Source organism: Phascolarctos cinereus, unplaced genomic scaffold, assembly GCF_003287225.1.
Source record: "Phascolarctos cinereus isolate Bilbo 61053 unplaced genomic scaffold, phaCin_HiC Scaffold_2;HRSCAF=192, whole genome shotgun sequence".
Classification (NCBI taxonomy): domain Eukaryota; kingdom Metazoa; phylum Chordata; class Mammalia; order Diprotodontia; family Phascolarctidae; genus Phascolarctos; species Phascolarctos cinereus.
This window is the reverse complement of record NW_027555625.1, coordinates 42,751,054-42,774,492: the sequence shown is the minus strand read 5'-3', so window position 1 is coordinate 42,774,492 and position 23,439 is coordinate 42,751,054. Positions and strand designations below refer to the sequence as shown.

Genomic DNA, 23,439 nt, shown 5'->3' with positions numbered 1-23,439 from the left:
TTTGCCTTTTAGAATGACTAGTTTTCTTCAAAGCTCAGCTCAAACATAGCCTTCTATACAGGTCTTTCCCAATTTCCTCAGATACTCATGCCCCAGTTATTGTGTGTGTGTGTGTGTGTGTGTGTGTGTGTGTGTGTGTGTGTGTGTGTGTGTATTTCTGTATATACAGGTTGTCTCCTCTGGAGAAAAAAAAAGTAAGCTACTGAAGGGCACTTCTACCCTGCTCCCTTAGCACTTAGTTAAAATGTTTGCTTGTTGATTGATTTATTGATTGAAACTGCATTATTTTCCCTCTACTCATCCCCACCTTCTCTTCACCCCTCCCTGACCAGATTCTGCCTTACAAATTGTCACTTACTTGCCAAGTTAGTATTACTGCAAAAGCTCTTTTACACTGGGCAGCAAGGATGATAATTTAGTCAGCTTTGGAGATATATCTTACCTTTAGGGAACAAAAATATTGCCAGTTTCTTATCTTTAGAGAACAGTTTTTATTGCAGCTTTGTGCTACAAATTCTCCAGAAGAGAAGAAGACCCAGAGCACTCACTCTCTCTCTCTCTCAGTCTCTCTCTCTCTCTCTCTCTCTCTCTCTCTCTCTCTCTCTCTCTCTCTCTCTCTCTTCTCCTCTTTCATCCCTCCCTCTCTCTCTTGCTTGATCTCTCTCTCTTTCCTTCTCTCACCCTCTCTCTTCTCTCTTGCTCCTCTTTCTCCTTCTCTCCTCTCTCTCTCATCCTCTCTCTCCTCTCTCCTCTCTCTTACATCCTCTTTCTCTCTTCTCTCTTTCCTTCTCTCATCCTCTCCCCCCTTCTCTCTCCCCTCCTCCTTCTCTCTTGCTTCTCTCTCCTCCCTCTTCTCTCTCTTTGCTTCTCTCCTCTCCCTCTTATCCTCTCTCTCCTCTCTCCTCCCTCTCTCTTCTCTCTCCTCTCTTCTCTCTCACATCCTGTCTCTCTCTTCTGTCTTTCCTTCTCTCATCCTCTCTCTCTTCTCTCTTCTCTCTTTCCTTCTCACCTCTCTCCTCTCTGCTCTTTCTTCTCTTTCCTTCTTTCCTCTCTCATCCTCTCTCTCTCCTTTTCTCTCTCTGCTCTCTCCTCTCCTCTCTTTCCTTCTCTCATCCTCTGTCTCTCTCTCTCTGTATCTAAATACTGAAAACTTTTCAGGATTATCAATGTTCTCATCCGCATAATTTGTAATTGCTCTGATTCAGGGAGAAAGACTTGTCTGTTGAGCCACCATTTAAAATGAGAGATTTTACTAAGACTCAAGTGTTCCTTGCTTGGCCCTCCAGTATCTTTGTTACATAAATATTCTGCCTTGTACACAGTAGGCACAGAATGCCTGGGTATGGAGTTAAATTATCCCTCACTGAATAGGACCAGAGATCAGAGCCTTTTGACAGCAGACTATGGCTTTAACTTTAGGACATTTGGAATGTCAATTCCTTATGAAAGGATCCATGTCTACTATTCACGTTACCTACTTTATAAGGGAGGGGGTCAATTCATTCAACCAATCACCCCACCTCATCTAAATTACCTACTTTAATGATGAGAACATAGCTATTGAATTAATCAGATCAGAAGGTTTTGGACTTCCATGGGTATCTTAGGAGGGTCCCCAGAGCGGCTGATGGCAAGATAAACATCAGGAGCTGAGAACAAACTAGACACGCTGGGAAAGGTAGCTTCACTCTAGAAGGAGCCTAGGTAAAAAGCTCCATTGTGCTTTCCTTTTCTCCTCTCTCCTCTCTCTCTCTCTCTCTCTCTCTCTCTCTCTCTCTCTCACATCGTCTCTCTCTCTTCTCTCTTTCCTTCTCTCATCCTCTCTCTCTCCTTCCTCTCTCTTTCCTTCTCTCCTCTCTCATCTTCTCTCTCTCCTCTCTGCTCTCTCTCTCACACATCGTCTCTCTCTCTCTCTTCTCTCTTTCCTTCTCTCATCCTCTCTCTCTCATTCTCTTCCCTCTACTCTCTGCTGTCTCCTCCCTCTTTGCTTCTCTTCTCTCTCTCCTCTCTTCTCTCTCCTCTCTTTTCTCTCTTTCCTTCTCTCATCCTCTCTCTCTCTCCCCTCTCTCTCTTTTCTCTCCTCTCCCCTAAACGGGAGCTTGGTGAGGACCCCAGGAAGGGGAGAAAGAGACACCCAGGAACTGGGAGCTGTGAGTTGCCACATGTACTCCTTTCCCCTGAATCATATAGGTACGGGAGAGTGTGCCCCAGGTATGGGGGTGGGATTGGGGAAGTAGTGGAATTTGTATCAATTGTTCAGCAAATGCCCATTTCTAAAAAGCTCATTAAGCCCATCTGGCATCTGATATCAACTGATAATCAATGGAGGGGAGCATGCTGAGCTTTAGTATTAGAAAACTATCCCCAAACCTTCAAGTTATCCTTAGAACTCCAGGGGAGAAGTGACCAATCACCCTCCAGGGATTTTGCCTGACAGTGCATCGGGCTTTGGGAGAGTAGCCCCAGAGCCTGTGTTACACAATGTAACAGTACAGTTATTTTGGAAGCACCACTAGACGCTACCATTAATAACATGACTGATATACTATGGACAAGTACACATCTTCACAAATTTATTTTCAGTGCTACTGGTAATACCTGTGGCATGGAAAGAGACATGGTATAATGCAAAGAGTCCTGGATTTGGAAGCAGAGAAGAGGATCTGTATTGAAATCCTATCTCTGCCACTTGTTAGCTGTGTGTCCTTGCAGGAGTCACTTAACTACTTCGTGATTCATTTTCCTCCTCTAAAACGAGGCAGTTGAACTGGATGACCCTAAAGTACCTCCTTGCTCTAAATTTATGACCTTCATAATTTCTTATACTGTCTCATGTCATTTTGCTTTTCTCATGTTCATGACCTTTTCTCATCAACTCCTTGAGGACATGAATTATGTCTAGAGGCCCCTTGTTCATGGGAATTATTCACTGAATATTTGTGTATTTGATTTGCATGTAAATAGCAAAAACATTCACAAGGAAGTCAACTACTCAGGTCAATGATTCGATCTGGGTCTCAGTTTCCTCTCCTTTCCAATGAAGAGGCTGGATCAAATTATCTCGGAGGTCTCTTCCAGTTCTATAATGAAGCTGTAAACATGCACACACACATGCACACACACACACACACACACGCACGCATGCACACACACACACACACCACACACACACACACACACACACACACACACACCCTCACCCCCCACAGCACTCAGTCACTTAGAGGCAGCCTCTCCTTCCCCACAAGCCAAAGAGAGGGTTTATTTACAGCCATCTAGTAGCAGTAGAGATGAAACTAAAACTTGAATCCTACTCACTCACCCCATGACTATTTTTTCATTGATAACTGACCCTTATGTTAGCTAGTATGCAACCTTATTTTTGGCTCATTAGTGTTGTTTCTTTCAGTGGCTGCTTCATTACTAAGTCTCTAGGGAATTCAACAAAGGAATTGAAATCATGTGAAAAACAGCTTAGCTCTTTCCTTGCCCACCCTGTTATTCTAATGGCTCCAGTCTATGGATGGATGATAAGCTGCACTTCTCTGGTCCAAAGAAAAGTGTCTTGAATATAGATCACACTTTCAGGGTAGCCAAGAAAGAAAATTGTAAATAGATCATGGAATAAACAGTGGGCCAATTTATAACTGTCAGATCCCAAGCTTTCCCCCTCTGTTAGCTTGACTACTTTACATTAAAAAGTATATATTTATATATTGAGGTGTGTTGTAACAAAAGAGTGAGCCAAAAGGTTTTCTTTTGTGCTACTAATTATTTCCAAGTGTCTATCAGTGGTATGGAGAATGAATTGGAGAGAGTAAGAAGGTGTTCCCTAGTGATCCAAGACTGAGGAAGTTTTACCAACACCTCTTAACCTAATATTAAGGAATCATTGAGTCTCTGAAGCAAGAAGTGGTCACATTTGAAATCTTCCTGACTCTAGGCCCAATGCTCTATCCACTGCACCACCTAGCTGCCCCTCGATATTATTGTTATTATTATTAGTATTAGTAGTAGTAGTAGTAGTAGTAGTAACAATAACAGGTAATATTAATAATAATGAGATAACTTACTGGCTTAAGTCGTAGAATTACATGGAATTTGCCAAGTAAACGCTATGCAATTACTTTACAAACAAAAGGACTTCCTTGCCAGGTGAATTTCAAAATGCTCTAGTGAAGTCAAGAGAGAATGTCATTTAGATAGAAAATGATCCTATTCAGCACATCTGAGCTCTATGGGATCACTGCAGCAGGACTCAGGCTTCCAAATGAAATGACTGATACAAGTAATTGGTTGTAACACTATTGAAGCTGAGTGCTGTGAAATCATAATCATAATGGCTAAGGTTGGCCCCAGAGAAGAAATATGAGAATACTCCTCTCCCAACTCCTTTGCAAGGGCTGAGCTGGGGAGAGGTTTGAAATGTTGCATATAATAATGTCAATCTTTCTAGATGTGGTTTGTTTTGATGAATTTTTTTCTTCTTCCTCTTTTTGTATTCTTTGCTATTAAGGAATGACTAATGGGGATGGGGTGGGGGGACATGGAGAAATATAAATATTGTGAAAACAAAAGATAAAAGATAAAATCCATTAAAAATACAGATATAAAGGTAAAATAATAGTAATCAGTCATATATTATTTGAATATTGACAGAGGGTGGTGAAATATCCCAGAATACAGTTAATTGTAGTATCCTCAGGAAGTTGTGGGCCAGAAGAATGTACCAGAATCAGAAGGTGAGTCAGTAACCTATCATGGGTCTTAGCATTGTGCCAGGCACAATGCTGAGTGCTGGGAATGCAAAGAGAGGTCCCTGCTCCCAAAGACCTCACCATCTAATGAGGGACACAACTGCAAATGTAGACAGGATAAATTGGAGAAAAACAACAGAAGAACAGCACTGGAATTAAGGGGAGATCAGGAGAGGCTTCCCATACAAAGTGAGATTTTTAGGAAGAAACCAGAGGAGCCAGGAGAGGGAGATGAGGAGAGAGAGTGTCCCAGGCACAGAGCTGAGAGATGGCACCATGTACATAAAACATGGGACACCTTTCAACTCTACTGCAGAATGCCTACACCCCTAGAAAGATTATAGGTTCAGATGAGTCATGTGGGGGACTGGGTCATCGGATAGGATCCACTCTAGATTCACTTTTAAAACATACCAGGGATTACAACCTGTCAGGTAGGCAGAACCCTTGATAAATCAAGGATCCCTCCTGGTCCATTATAATCTCTTCGTGGTTAGTGAAGGATTGGAACCATCCCATACGCCTAAGGGTTTTTCAAGTGAGAAACCAGTCTAGACTCAGAGGGGACCCCTCAGGTGTAAGCCAGGTCCCTTGCCTATTAATCAGAACCTACTTTTTCACAGTATTCAACGCCATGGAGAAGACAGACATTCTATTTCTGCACATCCTGGGATACACAGTTTTGACCTAATTAGAATCATACAATTTTCATAGAATCTTAGAGTCATAAGAGACAATCAGTGGCCATCTAGGCCAATCCAAGTCTGAACAAAAATCTCTACAACAAACCCAACAAATGGTCGCCTGAAGACCTTCAAGGACGGACGAATCCACTGCCTCCAGAAGTCCCCACTGCCCTTTTGTATAGCTCTAAATATGGGAAGTTTCCCCTGAAATAAAGCTTGAATGTGTCCCTGCACCTTCTACCAATTAATGGCTGTTCCTGGTTCTTCCCTCTGGTGCCAAGCAGGCTGAGTCCAATCCTTCCACCTGAGGGTTCTACAAATACTCGACAGCAGTGATTATGTCCCCCTAAGTTTTCTCTTGTTCAGCACAAAGATCCTTAAGTACTTTGGCCAATCAGCATATGGCAAAAAGTCTAGACCTTGCTGCATCCCGATTGCCTTCCTCTGAAAGTGCTCCCGATTGTCAACGTCCTTCCCCAAAGATGGCACCCAAAAGAGGGCACAACACTACAGCTAAATGCTTGACCAAGTCAGAAGACAAGAACACTCTCACCCTCATGGTCTTCAGTATCTCGCCTCTCACCACAGCCCGGGATTGCATATTTTCTTGGCTGAATATCACACCATAACTTCATATGGGACACACAGTACACCATAACCCCTGATCTTTGTCAGATTTTAGATCTTGAAGGAACTTGAACAACACCGTGCAAATGCTGCAAGGGTTTTCCTTCCAGAAATAACCACGACACTGTTACAGGAACACAGACTGAACATCAGCTCACTATGGTAAAGGATGGAGGTGAGCCACATGACCCCTGAGTCTGAGCCTTTTGATCCCTTGGTTTTCATATGAAATCTCCCCTCCCCGCCCTCCATCTGGTTGGGACCTTCTGTTCTGTACCTGAAATGTCACAGTAAATTGTTTGCTGATAGAGCCTGGCTTCTCGAGGGTAAAAGTTCACACTGATTTGCATTGTTGAATTGGGCCAAATATCTCCTTCCTGGAAAAAAAAAAAAAGAAATCACTGGACAATCAAAGGAAGACCCATCTTTGAAATGTGCTCCATGTTATGGTCCCTTGAAGTACGAGAAGGGAATTTTTTAAGTCAAGAAAAGGAAGCACAATTTTACCCAGATGACACACAGCCTAGCTTATTATAGAGAGTGCTATGTAGCAGAGTAATCGTCTGTAATTGGCTACCTCAAGTGGTGGCACAAATTAAAAATGTAAGTAATTTCAAAAGGGCTTAAGTAAGTTCAGGAACCCAAGATGTTTGGGACACGTTCCTAAACATGGAGGTTGATGCCAAGGATTATGATGATTTGCTACAGTGCATCCCTTCTTTCCCTTGGTGCTACCGTCTGACACAGAATTGTTGTTTGTCCTTCGTTCTTGAAGAGGACCAATAGCATCAGGAAGGGGATGTCATGACTTGCAAGTGAACTGGATTGAAGTGAGGCAGGGCTGTGCAAAGCCATCAGCTCCACTCTCTCCTCTAAGGTCATCTGAGTCCAGTGGCCAGACATAGGTCAGGAGACTGGAGATGACCCCAGATGCAGTGGGAGACCTTGGCCTTTTTAAGCTAAGGTCTTTCCTGGGTCTCAGTTTGCCTGAGGCAACACCCATTCAGTGATTTAAGGCTAGGTAAAAATGGAGGCAAAAGATGGCCTAGTTTGCCTACTCAATAAAAAAAAAAAAAGAAGAAAATCAAACTAGGACAGAAGACCCTCACAGTTTCTGTCCAGAACAAAAACAAATTGCCATTTATACTCTGAGCCATCAAAATCCAAACAAACTAAGTGAGCCTTGGGCCGTGACTTATTATTGGCCAATCAGTGAGAGCCAGAGTGATTTGGGTTTAAGGCAAGATCAAGTAGCTCCATTTGAATCCCAGTGGGCTTTATCAGAGCCTGGTCTTCCAGAGCGCAATTTCAAGAAATCATAAATGAAACTACAAGGGACAAAAGAGTTAATTGTCCCAGTTTTTAAAAAAATGACAGAATAAATAAATAGGGAAGAAAAAGAAACACCAAATACTGGCCTGGCTGGATCAGTGACCTGTGTGGTAAGCCTTCTGTTCCCACAGCCAATTAAGGGGATTAAAGTAAAAGTCCAAGTGTGAACTGGTCTAGCTATTAAAATTAATATTCTGAATATTAAAATTAACTATTTAGGAAGACTGGAATCTCTTCCTCTAGGTATCTTAAATTCATGTCATTCAGTCAGTCAATAAACACTAAGAACCCATCATTTTACAGGAATTGTATTACACTGGGAATACAAGAGGTAGAAGACAGTCCCTGCTCTCAAGGAGCTCATAGTCTAATGCGAGAGAAAACAAGCCATGTACAGAATAATTAGGGAATCATTAAGAGAGGGAAGGCACTAGAATTAAGAGGGGTTGGGAAAGGCTTTCTGTGGGAGGTGGTATTTTAGTTGGGACTTAAAGGAACTGAGAAGGTAGAATAAGTAGGGAGAGTCTTCCAGGCATGGAGGATAGCCAGCGAAAATGCCTGGAGACAAAAAAAAAAAAACCGGAGTGTCTTGTTCGTGGAACAGCCAGGAAGCCAGCATCACTGGATCAAAGGGTCCATGTTGGGGAGTAAGGAGTAAGAAGACTAGAAAGGGGCTGAGTTATGAAGGGCTTTGAATGCCAAAGGACTTTATGTTTGAGCCTAAAGGTGATTTGAAGCCCCTGGAGTTCACTGAATTGGGGGTTGGGGTGAGGTAACAAGGTGGGATCTGTATTTTAGGAAGATCACTTTGGTGACAGAATGGAGGATGGATTGGAATGGAGTGAGAATTGAGGCAGGCAGACCCACCAGCAGCCCTTGCAATAATCCAGGTGTGAAGTGATGAGGAGGGTCTGTCCTACAGTGGGGGTGGTGTCAGAGGAGAGAAGGGGCCACATTCAAGAGATATGTTGTAAAGGTGAAGTCAACAGGACTCGGCAACAGACTAGATATGGGGAGTGAGAGGCAGGGAGGAGTCCAGGATGTCTCCTCGGTTATGAGTCTGGGGATGTTGACCTCAACAGTAATAGGACAATTAGGTTTAAGGGGAATATGTGTTCAGTTTGGGATATAGTGAGTTTAAGATATCTCTTGGACATCTAGTTTGAGATGTCTGAAAGGCAGTTGGAGATATAAGATAGGTAGATTGTCAACATGGAGATGGAGATAAATCAATGGAAGCCTATAAGATCACCAAGTGAAGAGGTATAGAGGGAGGAGGGAAGAAGGTCCAGGACAGAGATCTGTGGGACACCTTTGCTTAAAGGGTATGGACTGCCTAGCATCTAGCAGGCACTTAGCAAATTTTTGTTGATTGGTTGAGGAGGGGCCTGATTGGCAGAAAAACCAGGAGAGCGTGGTGCCCTGAAAATCTAGAATTAAGACAGTATTAAGGTCAACAGCGTCAAAGGCTGCAGAAAGGTCAAGGAGAATGAGGGTTGAGAAAAGTCCATTGGAATTGACAACTAAGAGACAACAGTTTGGTGGAATGATGAGGTCAGAAGCCAGATTGTAAGGGTTAAGAAGGCAGTGAAAGGAGAGAAATGGAGGCTTTTTGAAGGAATTTAGCCACAAAAGGCAGAAGAGATATAGGACAATAGTTAGTGAGGATGGAAGGATCAAGTGAGGGGTTTTTTGAGGCTGGGAGAGAGATGGGCATGTTTGGAATCATTTTCAACTCCTTCTGTTCCCTACAACACAGTTAGGTGGCAGATGGATACACATAGACCTAAATCCAAGTCCAGCCTCAGGCACTTCCCAGATGTGGAACCCTGGGCAAGTCACTTAATGTCTGTCTGCCTCAGTGGGCATCTGTAAAATAGAGATAATACCAGCACCTACCTTCCAGGGTATTGTGACAATGAGGTAATACTTGTGAAAGCACCTAGCACAGTGCCTGGCACATAGTAGGTGCTTCATAACATGCTTGTTTCCTTCCCTTACCCAATCTGTTTTGAAATCATGTTGATTCTGCCTCTAGAGTCTCTTTCCATTTGCCTTCTCCTCTCCAGCGCCTTAGTCTTCACCTCCAGTCTCTCAGCTCTCTAATTAATCTTTCACACCACTGCCAAATAACTTTCCTAAGGCAGCAGTTTGACCAATTGTTCTACTCAAAAGCTTTCAGTGGCTCCCTGCTACCTAGCCTAAAACAGACTCCTTAGTTTGGGCATTTAGGGCTCGCCACAATCTGCCCCAACCTGTCTGCCCACCCTTATTTCAGATCATGCCTCTCATACATTCTTCCTTCCAGGCTTGTCTTTCCAAGCTGCTACACATCTTGAGAAGCTTTCCCCACCTTTGGAAATCCTTTTCCTTCACAGTGCAGAGGAGGGCACTACCTTGCCCCCAATCCCTCCTTCCCTACCAGCTCACACTCATCTTTTCCTTCTCACATTTCCCTAAAGCACTCTACCCGTACATTGTTGTGTTTACCTACAGGCCTCTCCTGTCTCCCTGTTCCAGTGGAAGTTCCCAAGGGAAAAGACTGCCTTGATTTCTCATGTTTGCATCCCTAGTGCCTATCACAGAACACATCTTACATATTAGGTGCTCAACAGCTGTTTGTTGAATGAATTAGAGATTCCTCTACTACAAATGAATGCACGTCACTGGAATGACAATCCCTAAAAGCTCACCTTGAATAAGCTTAAACGCAAGATGGAGAACAGTTCCTTTGTAGCCTCTGGTTTCCCTATGCTTCTTGTAAATGGGGTCAGATGATCATAAGCAATGAATACATCCTAAATCCATAACACAGAAACACATTTCCACCAACCAAATGGAGAGCCCAGGAAAGACAACGTGATAAATAATTAGGCTCCAGGTTCAGACAGTCCCCAATGCATATTCTATTTCTAGTCTGGCTGGAAATGAACAAACTGCCAGAGTCGAGAGCAGAGAAGAGAACAAAGCAGTTTAAAATGCAGACATCAAAACAAGAGGAGGGAAAACAGAGAACCAGGAACCAGGTTTTATTTATGAGCTTAATCAGCCTGAACAAGTACATTCTTCAGGCAACATTCTTATCGATTACAGAGGGAGCCGTTGGGACGCCATGTCCTAGAACCATGAGGATTTATGTGTGCCCCCTGCACCCAGAGTTCACAGTCTTTAACACTGACACAAGCTGTGGAACTGAGGGGGTCTCATCAATTCAGGATGTGATTGGATCCCTTTCTCATCACATGGATACAGGAGGCCTTCTCTTTTGGCTGACCAGCTTTGATGCCAAGACCATCTCTTATCAATTCATCTTTAAAGTATATTGACTGGTGTAAAAAACTGGAAGCATTAACGAATCACAGAATGTTAGCTATGGTAGAGACCTCTTGGGTCAGCTGACCATGAATCCCTTCCACATGTTTTTAAGTAGGCAGGCTGAAAACCGGTCTGTTCTCAAAAGAAGCTCATTTCTTGATTATGAGGCATGCAATGAATTCACTCTGATCCTGGGTTCACTTCATGCTTTGCCAATAATCCCAAGAGTATTTTTTGGTGTCACAAAGTGCTTGCTGAATGGGTGACAAGTAGGCTGGGAGCCCAAAGACCTGGGTTCTAATCCCAGATCTAATCCTAGAATGCTTAATTAGTTGAATGACCTTGGGTAAATCAGTTCTCTTTGGGTCTCAGTTTCTAATCTGTAAAAAGAGGGAGTTGAATGAGATGTTCTCTAAGGTTCCTTCTGGCTCTGGCTTCCTGTAATTTTAATGTTTTGAACGGTTCCTTCTTTAATTGTTACACTATAACCTGGATGATGGCAAAGGCTCATTATAATTTAACACCTAATGAAACTCATATGAAATTTTATTCAGTGCCAAGTGAACTTTAATGAATCTGTTATAGCAAATGTAAAATGGGGCATTGAAAGACTGTTTGTTTTCTATTTGAAGAAGTAAACATGTGGTACACAGTCCTGACCCTCACCCACTGCCCAGGTCTTCCTGGCCATTCTATTTAGAGCAGCCACACACAAGACACTATGAGAATCCAGGAAACCTCAGAACCGGCCATCGGTGGGTCCTGCTCACTTCTCAAAAACTGAAAGGCAGAAAGCCCCTCAAGGTGATGGACAGAACTACAAGAAAACTTGGATCCACAGAATCATACAAAGGCGGAAGGGTTTGAAAGACAGCTGCAGCATCACTATGTTCCCAGCTATGAATTCTACTGAGTGGGATGGGCTTCCATCCTCACTGGTGAAAATGCTCTTTGCGAGGTCATTCATTTAATGCTTCCCCAACACCAAGTCTAAGGGTCTTCCGGCTTTCTTCTCCTCAGACTTGTTGACTTCTTGACAACATAAGATAAGAAGATAAAGTGATAAGAAAACCTCTCCTTCCTTAGCTTTGGTGATGTTACATCTTTCTGATTGCTCCTTCTCCTTGACTGGCTCATCTTCCTCCAACCTGACATCATGGAAAGGACACTGGACTCTTGATGCCTGGCCAAGAAACACAGCTATGCTACCTACTGCCTGTGTGATCTTGGGCGAGACATCCAACTGCTGTGGGCCTCAGTTTACCCATTGGTAAGATGGAAACCTAGGACTAGATGGTCTCCAAAGTCCGTTTCAGCCCAAACTCTATAAGTAAAATCAAGGTACTGTGCGAGGCGGTCTCTTCCTCCTCCCTTTGTCTCCTTGACAATGCCATCCACCTCCACAGTGTGGCTGGTTCTCAGACTGTCATCTCTGCCCCCAGCTTTCCTGCCCAGAACTTGTAAGTTCTTTGTATCTATCTGCCGCTGGATAACTCCACGTATGTGGCCTTCAGGCACCTCAAACTCAACATGTCTAAGACTGAGCTGACGTTCCTCACTAACTCTGCCCCTGTCTGCTGACTTCTCTACTTCCAGTAACGGCAGCACTGCCCTCCCAGTCTCCCAGGCTTGTTACTGACAGGTCATCGGTGACTCCTTCCCTTCCCAACTCTCTGATCAATTTCCAAGCCTGTTGAAGCGCCTCCCATTCAGATGCCGTCTTCTCCAACTTCCTCCAGGTGAAAGCAAATCTGCCCCTTCTCCATCTCATTTCTTAGCTACCTGGCACTCAGCTCTTGCTCCTCGGAATCGCAGTTGTGGGTGGGTGGGTTGTGGGGAGGAGTGGGGAGTGTGTTGGGTTTTCTGTCCATTAGACTCCAGGTTGTATCACTCACTGTATCCTCCATTTCTAACACAAGGTTTTGCACATACTAGGAGCTCTGTAAATGCTTGCTGAATTGAATTGGATTTTAAATGATGTGTGATGAGTATGACTGCCTCCAGGGGCTGAGCAATTACAATTCTGTCATATTTGCAACAGAATTACTCCTATCTCCATAGTCAGACATTTGCGGCTTCTTTTTCTGGAGGCAGAAAAAATACAAAAATCACAAAGGCACGAATAAGGGAAGCCTGTTCAGTCATACGCATAAATGGTGGGGGAGGGGGAGTAAGGTATGAGATGCAGCACCCAGTCTTCGGATGTTTCTGCCGACAGCTGTGCTGTCCTGCTGTTAAGCATTTTCCAGGATTGCTGCAGTAACTTTGCCATTATACATAACTCCAGCTTGGAAGATAACTGACCTGAGAACTACAGCCTGTGAATGGTCACCATAGCAATGACCAAAAATGGGTTCGGGAGGGAGAATGTCCACCGAACACGCTGCTCTTTTGCACTCTTCGGGAGACCCTGACTTGCGCTAAATAAACAATTTGTGTTGTTAGAGAGTGATTGAAGGCATGTCATGATTTCTTCTTCTTAGAATATCGCCGCTGGACTTGGTGGACGCCTACCCACCCTTCCTTCAAGGCCTGGCTCTCACATCAGCTCCTTCAGGATGGAAGTGATCATTCCTCCTCCTCTCCCTCCCCTTCTCTCTCTCTTATCTCCATCTCTACCTCCTTACCCTCTGCTCTCTCCCTTCTCCCCCATCTCTCCTCCTCCTCCTTCCTTCTCTCTCTCTCTCTTCTCTCTCTCTCTCTCTCTCTCTTCTCTCTCTCTCTCTCTCTCTCTCTCTCCCCCCCCTCCTTCTTCCCCTTCCCCCCTCTCTCCATCTTCCCCACCTTCTCCTCTGCACCCCCATAGTATTTTCTTACACTACCCATGACACTTCTCACCTACTGCCTCATATTACAGTTGGCTGCATATATTTCTCACCTATAGTAGATTGTCAACTTTTTAAGGGCACAGATCATGCCTTTTATTTATTTCTATATTCCATACAGCACCCAGTATAACACTGAGCACGATGTAATATATTTTAAAATACCAAAATATCTAGTGTCCTTTACTCCATCCTTAGTCATCAAAAAAACCACCCCTATCAATTTGGCATGATATAGTCTCACGTAATTCCTTGATAAAACCTGACTTGTGGCTTATTTTCTTCTCAATTCAACAATTTTAACAATTCAATGAGCACAATCACAGTATCTACAATAACCAGCATTTACTTAGTGCTTTAAGGATTGCACAGTACAAATATGATCTCATTTGATCCTAATAAAAACTGGGCTGTGGGTGCTATTATTATTCTCATTTTAGAGTCGAAGAAACTGAGGCAGACGGAGGTCATGTGACTCACCCAGGGTCACACAGCCAGGATGTGTCTCAGGTCTACCTGACTCCCGTCCTGAATGCCCAGTGCACTATCCATTGTACTACCCAATGTATCTTTTAAATCGACTTTGTGTACTCCAGAGCTCAGCGCAGTACCTGAAACATAGTAGGTGTTTAATAAATATGGCATTTGTGAACAAGCTGTGTTAGAGACTCTGCGTGTCTGTGTGTGGCGAGGGGAAAGGATGAAAGAAGATCCAAATGTGCCCCCAAGGAACGCCTGATCTAGGTGGGAAGAGAAAACATGTGGACGATTACAAAGCAAATGTACAAGAATGCACTGTGGTGGTTGTTATTTCAGTCACATCTGACTCTTTGTGACTCCATTTGGGGTTTCGTTTGCCACTTCCTTCTCCAGCTCATTTCACAGATGAGGAAACTGAGGCAAACAGGGTTAACAGACTTGCCCAGGGTCATACAGCTATAAGTGTCTGCGGCCAGCTTTGAACTCAGGGAAGATGAGTCTTTCTGACAACAGGCCGGGCACTCTGTGCACAACGGCGCCACCTAGTTGCCCTATGAACATGTTCTAGGTCATTTCTAATGACTCATTTAAGCATCTTACCTAGAACCAAGATCAAGATATTTGGGTTTTATCAAAGTCAAGCACGCTACTCTTTCTAAAAAAATAAAAATTATATCTGCTCCATTCATTTCCTCTTGAAACTTTCTCTTACTTAATGATAATTTAAATAGCTTCAAGTCTCATTCTGACTAATAGATGCACTTAAGGATAAGTCCTTCTAGAAGGTGATAGAATCCCCTAGGGAAAAAATTCCTAATCAAAGGCTCAGGCTACCTGAATGAGTTTGAGAGGTTCGCCCTTCCTGATCTTGTAGTGCCAATGTTGTGTGGCTGCCAGGATAAGCGGGAATAATCACTTACTTTGCTGAGCCTGTAGATAATCTAAGAGCAAACCCAACCCTCCCAAATGCCCCTTGAACCCTTTAAGAGTCTCCAAATTACTGGGAAAAGACGAATGTCAGGCTACTCGAAGGATGGGATCCTCGGAATGGGTTCTCTGACTCTATAACAAGGCACCTTTAGAAAGAGATGTCTTGGGGGTGGCAAGGTAAAGAGAAAGTGTAAAAACCTCCCTTTCACTTCAGAGATAACTCAAAGTGTCATTTCCAAGCAGGGCTTCATTTGCAAATGCCCAGATTCATCCTGGAGCTCATTATGAGTTTTTTTTTTTTTTACATACCAGCTTTGTAGCATTGCCTATCGATGCTCTACACTTCTGAAATCAACCTTCAGGCCATTTCTGTCCTGTCAACATTTCTCACTTTGATTTTTTTTTTGGTTTGGACCTGTGATTTCATTGGTGTAAAGAACTTGGTGGGGGGTGGGGGGAATTCTATCAATGCAGCTCAGCAACTCTTCTGTAACTAACGGACTTGGACAGTTGCATAAGTGACTTGTCAGGACTGCACAAGCAGTGTGTGTCAGGGAAAATGTGAATCGAGATACATGTATCCATATATCAACAAAGTGTCTGCCAGGCACTGGTGCTGTGGATAGACAAATGCAGAGAATGAAACGACAATCTATAAAATATACACATATATTATACATACATACATACATACATACATACATACATACAGAGTTGGTATAAATAATATATATTATATACATGCATATGTGTATATAAAATAAGTATATATAAATATGCAATACCAGCTAGCATTTATATAGCTCTTTGAAGTTTGTTTGTGAAGTACTTTACAAACATCTTATTTGATTCTTACAACTACCCTGGAAGGTAGGTACTATTATTATCCCTATTTTACAGATGAGGAAATTAAGGCAGACAGAGATTAAGTGACTTGTCCAGAGTCACACAGTGTCTAGGGGCAGGATTCCAATTCAGGTCTTCCAGAATTCAAATTTTATGCTCTATGGCCCTGTCAGTTGCTTGAATTACAGTGCAATTTTGTGGGGTAGGGTGAGAGGGCTCTCACCTCCTTGGGGAGGACTGAGAGGGAAGAAGGGAGAACGATTCCAATGTTGCCATCCTGGATGACTGGGAGGACGGCATTACCCTAGATGATATTTATCCTGTTTTGGACATGTTTAAGATGTCTTCAGGAAACCCATTTTAAAATGTTCAAAACACAGCTGGCAATGTAGGTGTGGGTGTCTGGGGGAAAACTAGGAATGGATTTCTAAATCAGGGAATCATCTACATAGAGAGTATAATGAAACTCACCAGAGCTGATGACGTCACCAAGTGAGAGAGGATAGAATGAAAAGAGAAGAGAAGAGGGCTGAGGAGAAAGCTTTGGGGGCACCCATGATTAGAGAGCATGATATGGAATGGAGACCCAGCAAAGAAGCTTGAGAATGAGTGCACAGATCAGAGGAGTTGGATAATAAGCTTGGAAGACAGATTGGAAAGGGTTAAGAGGAGGAGAGGGGAAGATGTGGTGGCAGCTTCCTCAAAGAATTTAGCTAAGAAGGGGAAGAGACATATAAGAGGAGAGCTAGTCAAGCTGGTCTGAGCAAGGGAAAGTCTTTCAGAGATGGAGAGTGGGGAGTCCCTTCTTGTGTGTCTTTGATATTGCCTTTGCTGTAACTTTCTTAACTGCACTGTAATTATGAGAGATGAACTCTACGGTGGACAAAAAGTTGTAAAAGGCCCGAGAAACTCAGAAGTCAAATCAATAGATCCATTTTGTTAGCTCTCTTAGCTCAATTTTAGCACGAGAGGTGCAAGGTTCCTTGAAGACCTTTTGCTTTTACAGGTGAGGAAACTTAGCCAAGATCCCACAGATAGAATTGGCAGAGCCAGTCTGTGAGCCCAAGTCCCTCAACTCCTAAACCAGTGGTCTTCCCACTAGACCACATTGCCATCACCAACCCCCAACAGTTGATGGAGTTCTCTAATCAGACTAGCCTGGGATTTCTATTACAGTTAAATGGCAGATTTTAAAATACACCTGAAAAAATGGCTTTATGCAGATTTCACTCAGGTAACATAGTTAATTAATGAAATTTTAGAGAGCCTGCCAAACACATTGGCAGGTCTCTATTCCCTCCTCCCTGGGGTGGCCCAGTAAGTAATGGGAATTGGTGAGATGACATAGGTGAACAATCTCATTGTGTTCCACCCAAATGAAAAATCCCTAACCAGTCACACCAACTTTTTCCAGCTATTTCATACCTTCCTTGGTTATAAATCAGTAAAATCCCTGAAGAGAAAAACCTCTTTTCAAAAATTAAAAGTGTGTACAAAGAAATTCAATTTCTCCCCCACAAACAGGAAGCAGTGAACAGCTAATTCAAAGCTACGACCTTCACAAAGTTAGGCTAGCCTGGTCAGACTCTACAAAATCTTTTCTTATTTGGCTAGTCTATGAGAGAAGTACATCCCCTCTGGGTCTACTTAAAGCAAAGAGCAGGGATCTAGAGAGGAGACTAACTGGTAAAGAAAGAAATTAAGATATTCAACTGCAAGCAATCCATCTTCATCAGCATCCCCCGGAACAAGACAAAATTGCTACACGGCCAACAAAACAGCAAGAGATTTTCCATTCCGTTATAACTTCTCCAAGAAGGTAGCAACACCTACTTTAAAGCCTTCATATACTTCAAGCAGTGGTCAAGGAAATCAAAAAGAAAGGTCTTCTAGGCTTGACCAGTGATCAGCCAAAGTACAGATATGAGTTCCCTGCAACATCATCTCCAATCCAATGGAAATTCCTATAGGATTTTGCCAAGTCACATATGATTTTGTGATTTTATCATCTGACTTTGGGGAGAACAGACTTGTCCAGGAGAGGCCCTTTGTTCGTACAACCTCTGCTGGCTCATTTAATGAGCTACAGGGACCCTTGCTGTGTCTAAAAGACATCCCTGAGCCTCCCTCCACCCACACTGGCTCCCCAGTACAATAGTGACTTCACGGGTACAATTGGAAAAGGTTTGGCTGAGCAGGAAGAGTATGAAGGGTGCAGCACTAATAAAGGAAGGCTGAAAAATAGCTAAAACATCATGACAAGACAGCTGCGACTTATCAAGGACAATAAGCCAACAACAAACCTTTGTCCTCCCTTCCCCTTTTGGGTTTCCATTTCTGAAGAGTCAGCTCCCACATGTTTGCAATGTGACTCATGGCTAATAGTGCAGGAGGCTGGAAAATTTTTACCACAAAAAGCTTGATCTTGGTCCCTTAGTAGCCACCTGGGCTCCTCCTGGAGCTGGGCTGAGCTGACAGGTAACGTCTGTTTGGGAAAATAAATCGAACTATGTTTGTGCTGTCCTCTAAAAGACATTGTGCCTTTTCTAGGCTGGGATGACTTCATACACAGCGTTGCTATTCCTTACATGGTCATTAAGATGGTTGTCTCCATTTTGAATGCTTAGTGAAATTAACCTTATGGTTCTTGAATTCCTCATGGAGCTTTCTTTGTCAGCAGTGACACCTGCTCACAAGAGGAGGAATGACCCAATGCTGCTGTTGCTGATTTCCTTCAATGAGCTGGAACCTATTTCAGTAAGCATCATTATACTCATCTTTACATTTTCATTCACAGCATGCCAAATGATTAATGGTCCAAAATTTTGCTACATCTTCTCAATTAAGCAACACACACTGGTTAATTACCTATCATGTGCCAGGCACTGTGCTGGGTGCCAGGTGTCCAAAGCCAGAAACAAAAGACCTCAAGGAGCTTATATTCTATTGGGGGAACAACACAGATGTGCATAAGAATTGACAAAATACATAAAAACTCAATATAAAGAATTTGGGAGTGAGAGCACTGATGGCTGGGGGGATCAGGAAAAGCTCTGTGTAGAAGAGGATGCTGGTCCTTGAACTGCCTCTGGTAGCGAACAGGGAAGTCTAAGAAGTAGCAGTAAGGAGGGAGTACCTTCTAGCTTGTGAGTCTGCCAGGGCAAAGGGATGGAGAAGCAATATGGAGTGTCATGGGTGAGGAATAGCAAGAAGGCAAGTCTGGCGGGACTGCAAAGTAAGAAAAGGGGAAGAGGGATGTATAATGAGGCTGGAGAGGTAGGTCAGGGCCACATTATGAAGGGCTCTAGAAGCCAAACATAGGCATTTACACTTGGTTCTAATAGCAATAGATAAACATTGGAGCTTATCAAGTAGGAGAATGAGAGGGTTAGATCTGTGTTGTGAATTGGAGTGAGACAAAACTTGAAGCAGAGAAACCAATTAGGAGGCTATTGCAGTAGTCCTGGTGAGAGGTGATGCCATCCTCATTGAGGGGGATGGTTGTGTGAACAGGGAAAAGGGAATGGATGGAAGAGACCTTGTGAAGGTAAAAATGATGAGATTTGGCAACTAATTGGGTGTGGGGGAGGTGAGGGAGAATGAGGAGTTAAAAAGGACTCTGAGGTCATGGACCTGAGTGGGCAGAAAGATGGCAGTGCCCTCAACAGAGAAAGGGAAGTTCAGAAGAGGGGAGAGTTGGGGGCAGAGTGGGAGGAAGAGAGGTGTTCTGTCTAGGACATGATGGGTTTGAGATGTCAACTGGAAATCGAGTAAGAAACTGCCAATCTGTAGTTGAAGATGTGTAACGAGAGTTCAGGGGAGAGACCAGGACCCAATATACAGACTTGAGAGTCAGCTATATAAAGATAATAAATAAAATTCATCTTAAAAAAAAGTTGATTAGAACTAACATCTCCAGAGTTAGGAATCCAGGCCAATAATCTACGGGATGACTTCTCAAAGGAATCATAATCTTCATTAGAAACCAGCTGGAAGGGATCATAAGATTGATTTCCACGTTCTAGGATTAAAACACAGCTGACATTTAATCATCTAATAGCTTCCACTGCCCATCTTTGCATTGAAATCCTTGAAAGTACAATGTTATTGAACTTAGAGGTTCTCACCAAGATCTTCAAAGAACATCTCTATCTTCTTCTCCTTGGTAACATATGGGGACACACACATTCCAATTATTTTCATGATGACTTATTATATGCATGGTGACCCAAGATGACTGAGAGTTCCAAGAAATTATGTTTCCCATTGACTTTGGCTATTCTCTTAATTCCTTTCTTATCTCTCAAATTTTGAACATCTAATTTAACCTCCTCATTTTATAGTTAAGACAACTGTGATGTAGGGAAGGGAAGTGGGTTGCTCAAAGTCACAGAAGTTGGAAGTAGAAGAAACAGGGTAAGAGCCCAGGCCTTCTGTACAGCCTTAATTCTGTGTCATTTGCTTTTTATCTTGCCCATCATTCTCACCAAAGACACAAATTTGAGAAAGTATGGAATCAGGAAGTATAAATGCTGTCTACTCGTGGTTTACCTAATTCATCAGAAAATATAACCTACATATAATGTACTTGTTTCAATTAGACTAGGGAACACATATAATGTGCTTTGCCAACCTTAAAGCGCCTTAGAAACCCTTGCTAGCTGGCTAACCCAACCATGTAATTCTTTTGGATTAGGTAAAACCCCTTGTGAAAGCAGGTAGATTGCCTTCCGTCAGACATCTGCATCAGGTAATATACATGGGAAATTCTTATGGACTTTGGGTTCAGGGTGGATTCTACATGGAGATGCTGTGCTCTTCCTTTCTTTCTTTAGAAGGGGGAAAAGAGTAGAAAGGCAATAAATGACACTTTGTTTTCACAAAACTGAAACTGCTCTGCTGGTTTCAGCAAAATATCTTTATGAAAAGACTAGCAAGGTTTTGTGCCTATGCCCTCTCTCAACAAACATCGCTGACAGTCACTAATGAACGTTATTATGAAAAGAAAAACTGAACAGCGTGTGAGAGAGACAGAAAATCACTATGGATCTCCTAAACACTGCTGATCTTAGAAGTGATTTACAGACTTCTCAGGGAATGGGAGATTACCTTTTCCTGTTCCCAGCAATAATTTTCTTCCACCAAACATAAACAGAATTAAGCTCATTTGTTATAAAAAGTACCATTTTCACCCATCTCTGTTAAAAATAAATGTTTTGCTTCCTTTTGGTTGAAATGATGCCTTGTCATAAGGGAGTGTTCACTCTTCCATCTAGTTTCTATCTTTTAGTCCTAAACTACAGGGTCAGTCATTGTAAATATTTAATTATGATATTCACAGATCTATGTTATGCAGAACTTGAAAGAAAAGCACTTCAGGCAAGGAGGCTTCATATGGGAAAGTACCAAGAAAAAGAGGAGATACAAGGTCATCTTATTTATCTCTCTTCCTATCCTGATTAACCACAGGATTCCCATTCTCTTTTGGATTACCATGAACATCCATGGACTTAGGGTCGTCCATAGCCAACAAGGCAAAGAGCAGACTCATGGGATTCTTTGTAGCTTCTGCCATCACTCCTGGCTTCCCCTTGCTCAAACCTCCCCCTAACCCCCACCAAAAATGTCTTCTCTGCTATTGTTTGCTTCTCCAAGTCAATCAATCAGTTGGTCAATTGACAAGAATTTATCAAGCAGGAAGATTAAAATAAAGTTCATTTAAGCATTAAAAAATGGAAGAAATTTCATGATTCCCAATTAGCATGTAAGAAATGGCTACTGTATATGTCAGGCACCATGCAAGGCACTGAAGATAATGCCAGGCAAAAATGAGACAGTGCCTGGCCTTAACAAGCTTACGTTCTATCATGGAAGAGAACATGTACACATATAAATACATAGAAAACATAAACAAAGTAAATAATAATGACTAGCATTTATATAGCATTTAAGGTTTGCAAAGTGCTTTACATATGTTAACTTGTTTGATCCTTGCGATAACCCTGGGAGGTAGATGCTATTATTATTCCCATTTTACTGAGGCAAACAGCAGTGTTAAGTGACTTGACCAAGGTCATACAGCTAGTGTCTGAAGCAGAATTCAAACTCGGGTCTTCCTGACTCCAGACCCAGGGCTCTACACAACAAAACCACCTAACTGCTTGAATAACAATGTAACTTGGGGGGAGGACTGAGAAGGGGCTCCAGGAGCCTCCTTCAGAAGTGCTAATTACTACCTTCAAAGGAAAAGAGAGATTCTTAGCGGCAGAGACAAGGAGGCAGAGCATTCCAGGCATGAGGAATGACTTCTGCTAAAGTTTTGGGCTGGGAGATGGAACATCATGTGTAAGGAGCAGCAAGAAGCCAACGTGGCCAGATTGAAGAGAACACGGAGTAATATCTAACGAGGCTGGAAAGGCAGATTGAAGCTAGGTTAGAAAGGCCTGATACTTGATCTTAGAAATAATGGGGAGCCACAGAAGTCGATTGACAAGAGCAGATCTGTACTTTAGGAAGATCACTTTGGTGGCCACATTGGCTATTCAAAAAGCATTTTCAATTCAATTCAATAAACATTTATTAAGCTCCTACTATGCCAGGCACTGTGCTAAGCACTGGGAGTACACAACAGAGGCAAAAATCAGTCCCTGCTCTCAAGAAGCTTACAGTCTAGTGGGGGAGGAAACACGCAAACACATGGATACGAAGCAAGTCCTGTAAGGATAAAGTGTTGTTTGTCCTGTTTTTGATTTTTTTTTTGGGGGGGGCTAAGCAATGGGGATTAAATGACTTGCCCAGGGTCACACAGCTAGTAAGTGTTATGTGTCTGAGGCTGGATTTGAACTCAGGTCCTCCTGAATCCAGGGCCGGTGCTCTATCCATTGTACCACCTAGCTGCCCCTTGTCCTTTGTTTTTGAAGAGGACCAATGACAGCAGGAGGGTGATGTCTTGACTTGTGTATGAATGGCAACTCTGCACACGGTTATCAGCCTCATTGTGTTCCTGAGTCGTCGAAGTCCAGTGGCAAGACAAAAGCCAAGACGACTGGTGATGGCCTGGGATATGGCGGATGACCTTGGCGTCTTGAAAGTCTGACCAAGCTCTACGTGTTCCACAGTGCCTGCTTTAGCTGCCTTCGTGGCCGTTGGAACAAACTGTCTTCATCTGCCCATTGGATCAAGGAAGCGTTCACACGCTTGCAGCAGACATCCCCCTAACTTACCAACAGTCTTGAGGCCTGTCAGTGACCTTCAGCCTGGTTTAACCTGTCTGCCAACACGGTTTTTCCAGGGTGTGACTGCTGCACATGCTAACCTTCTTGGAGCTACAGGTGAGAGCTGGGTGAAGGTGGGCTTGACAAGCCCTCACCCCAAGGTCACTAGTCCTCCTGAACACCTCATATGCCTATACAGGATAAATAGTTAATAACCAAGAGAGGGAATGCACTGGAATTAAGAGGTGTTAGGAAGGCTTCCTTTGGAAGGTGAGACTTTATTTGGGACTTAAAGAAAGCCAGGGGTGCCAGTGTTTGGAGTGGAGGAGGGAGAGCATTTCAGGCAGGAGGGACAGTCAGAGAAAATGCTGGGAGCCAAGACGTGGAGTGTCTTGTTCATGGACTAGCCAGGGGGCCAGGGTCACTA

The 23,439-nt window shown here is 43.1% G+C and overlaps 1 protein-coding gene across 1 annotated transcript in view; it reads right to left on the bottom strand.

Annotated features, from left to right (window-relative positions):
- HYDIN (HYDIN axonemal central pair apparatus protein) overlaps window positions 1-23,439 on the bottom strand; it is a 464,226-nt gene that overhangs the window by 276,111 nt on the left and 164,676 nt on the right. Inside the window, 1 exon segment of the mRNA XM_078149348.1 lies at window positions 6,348-6,447. Within this exon segment, the coding sequence (XP_078005474.1) occupies window positions 6,348-6,447 (100 nt within the window).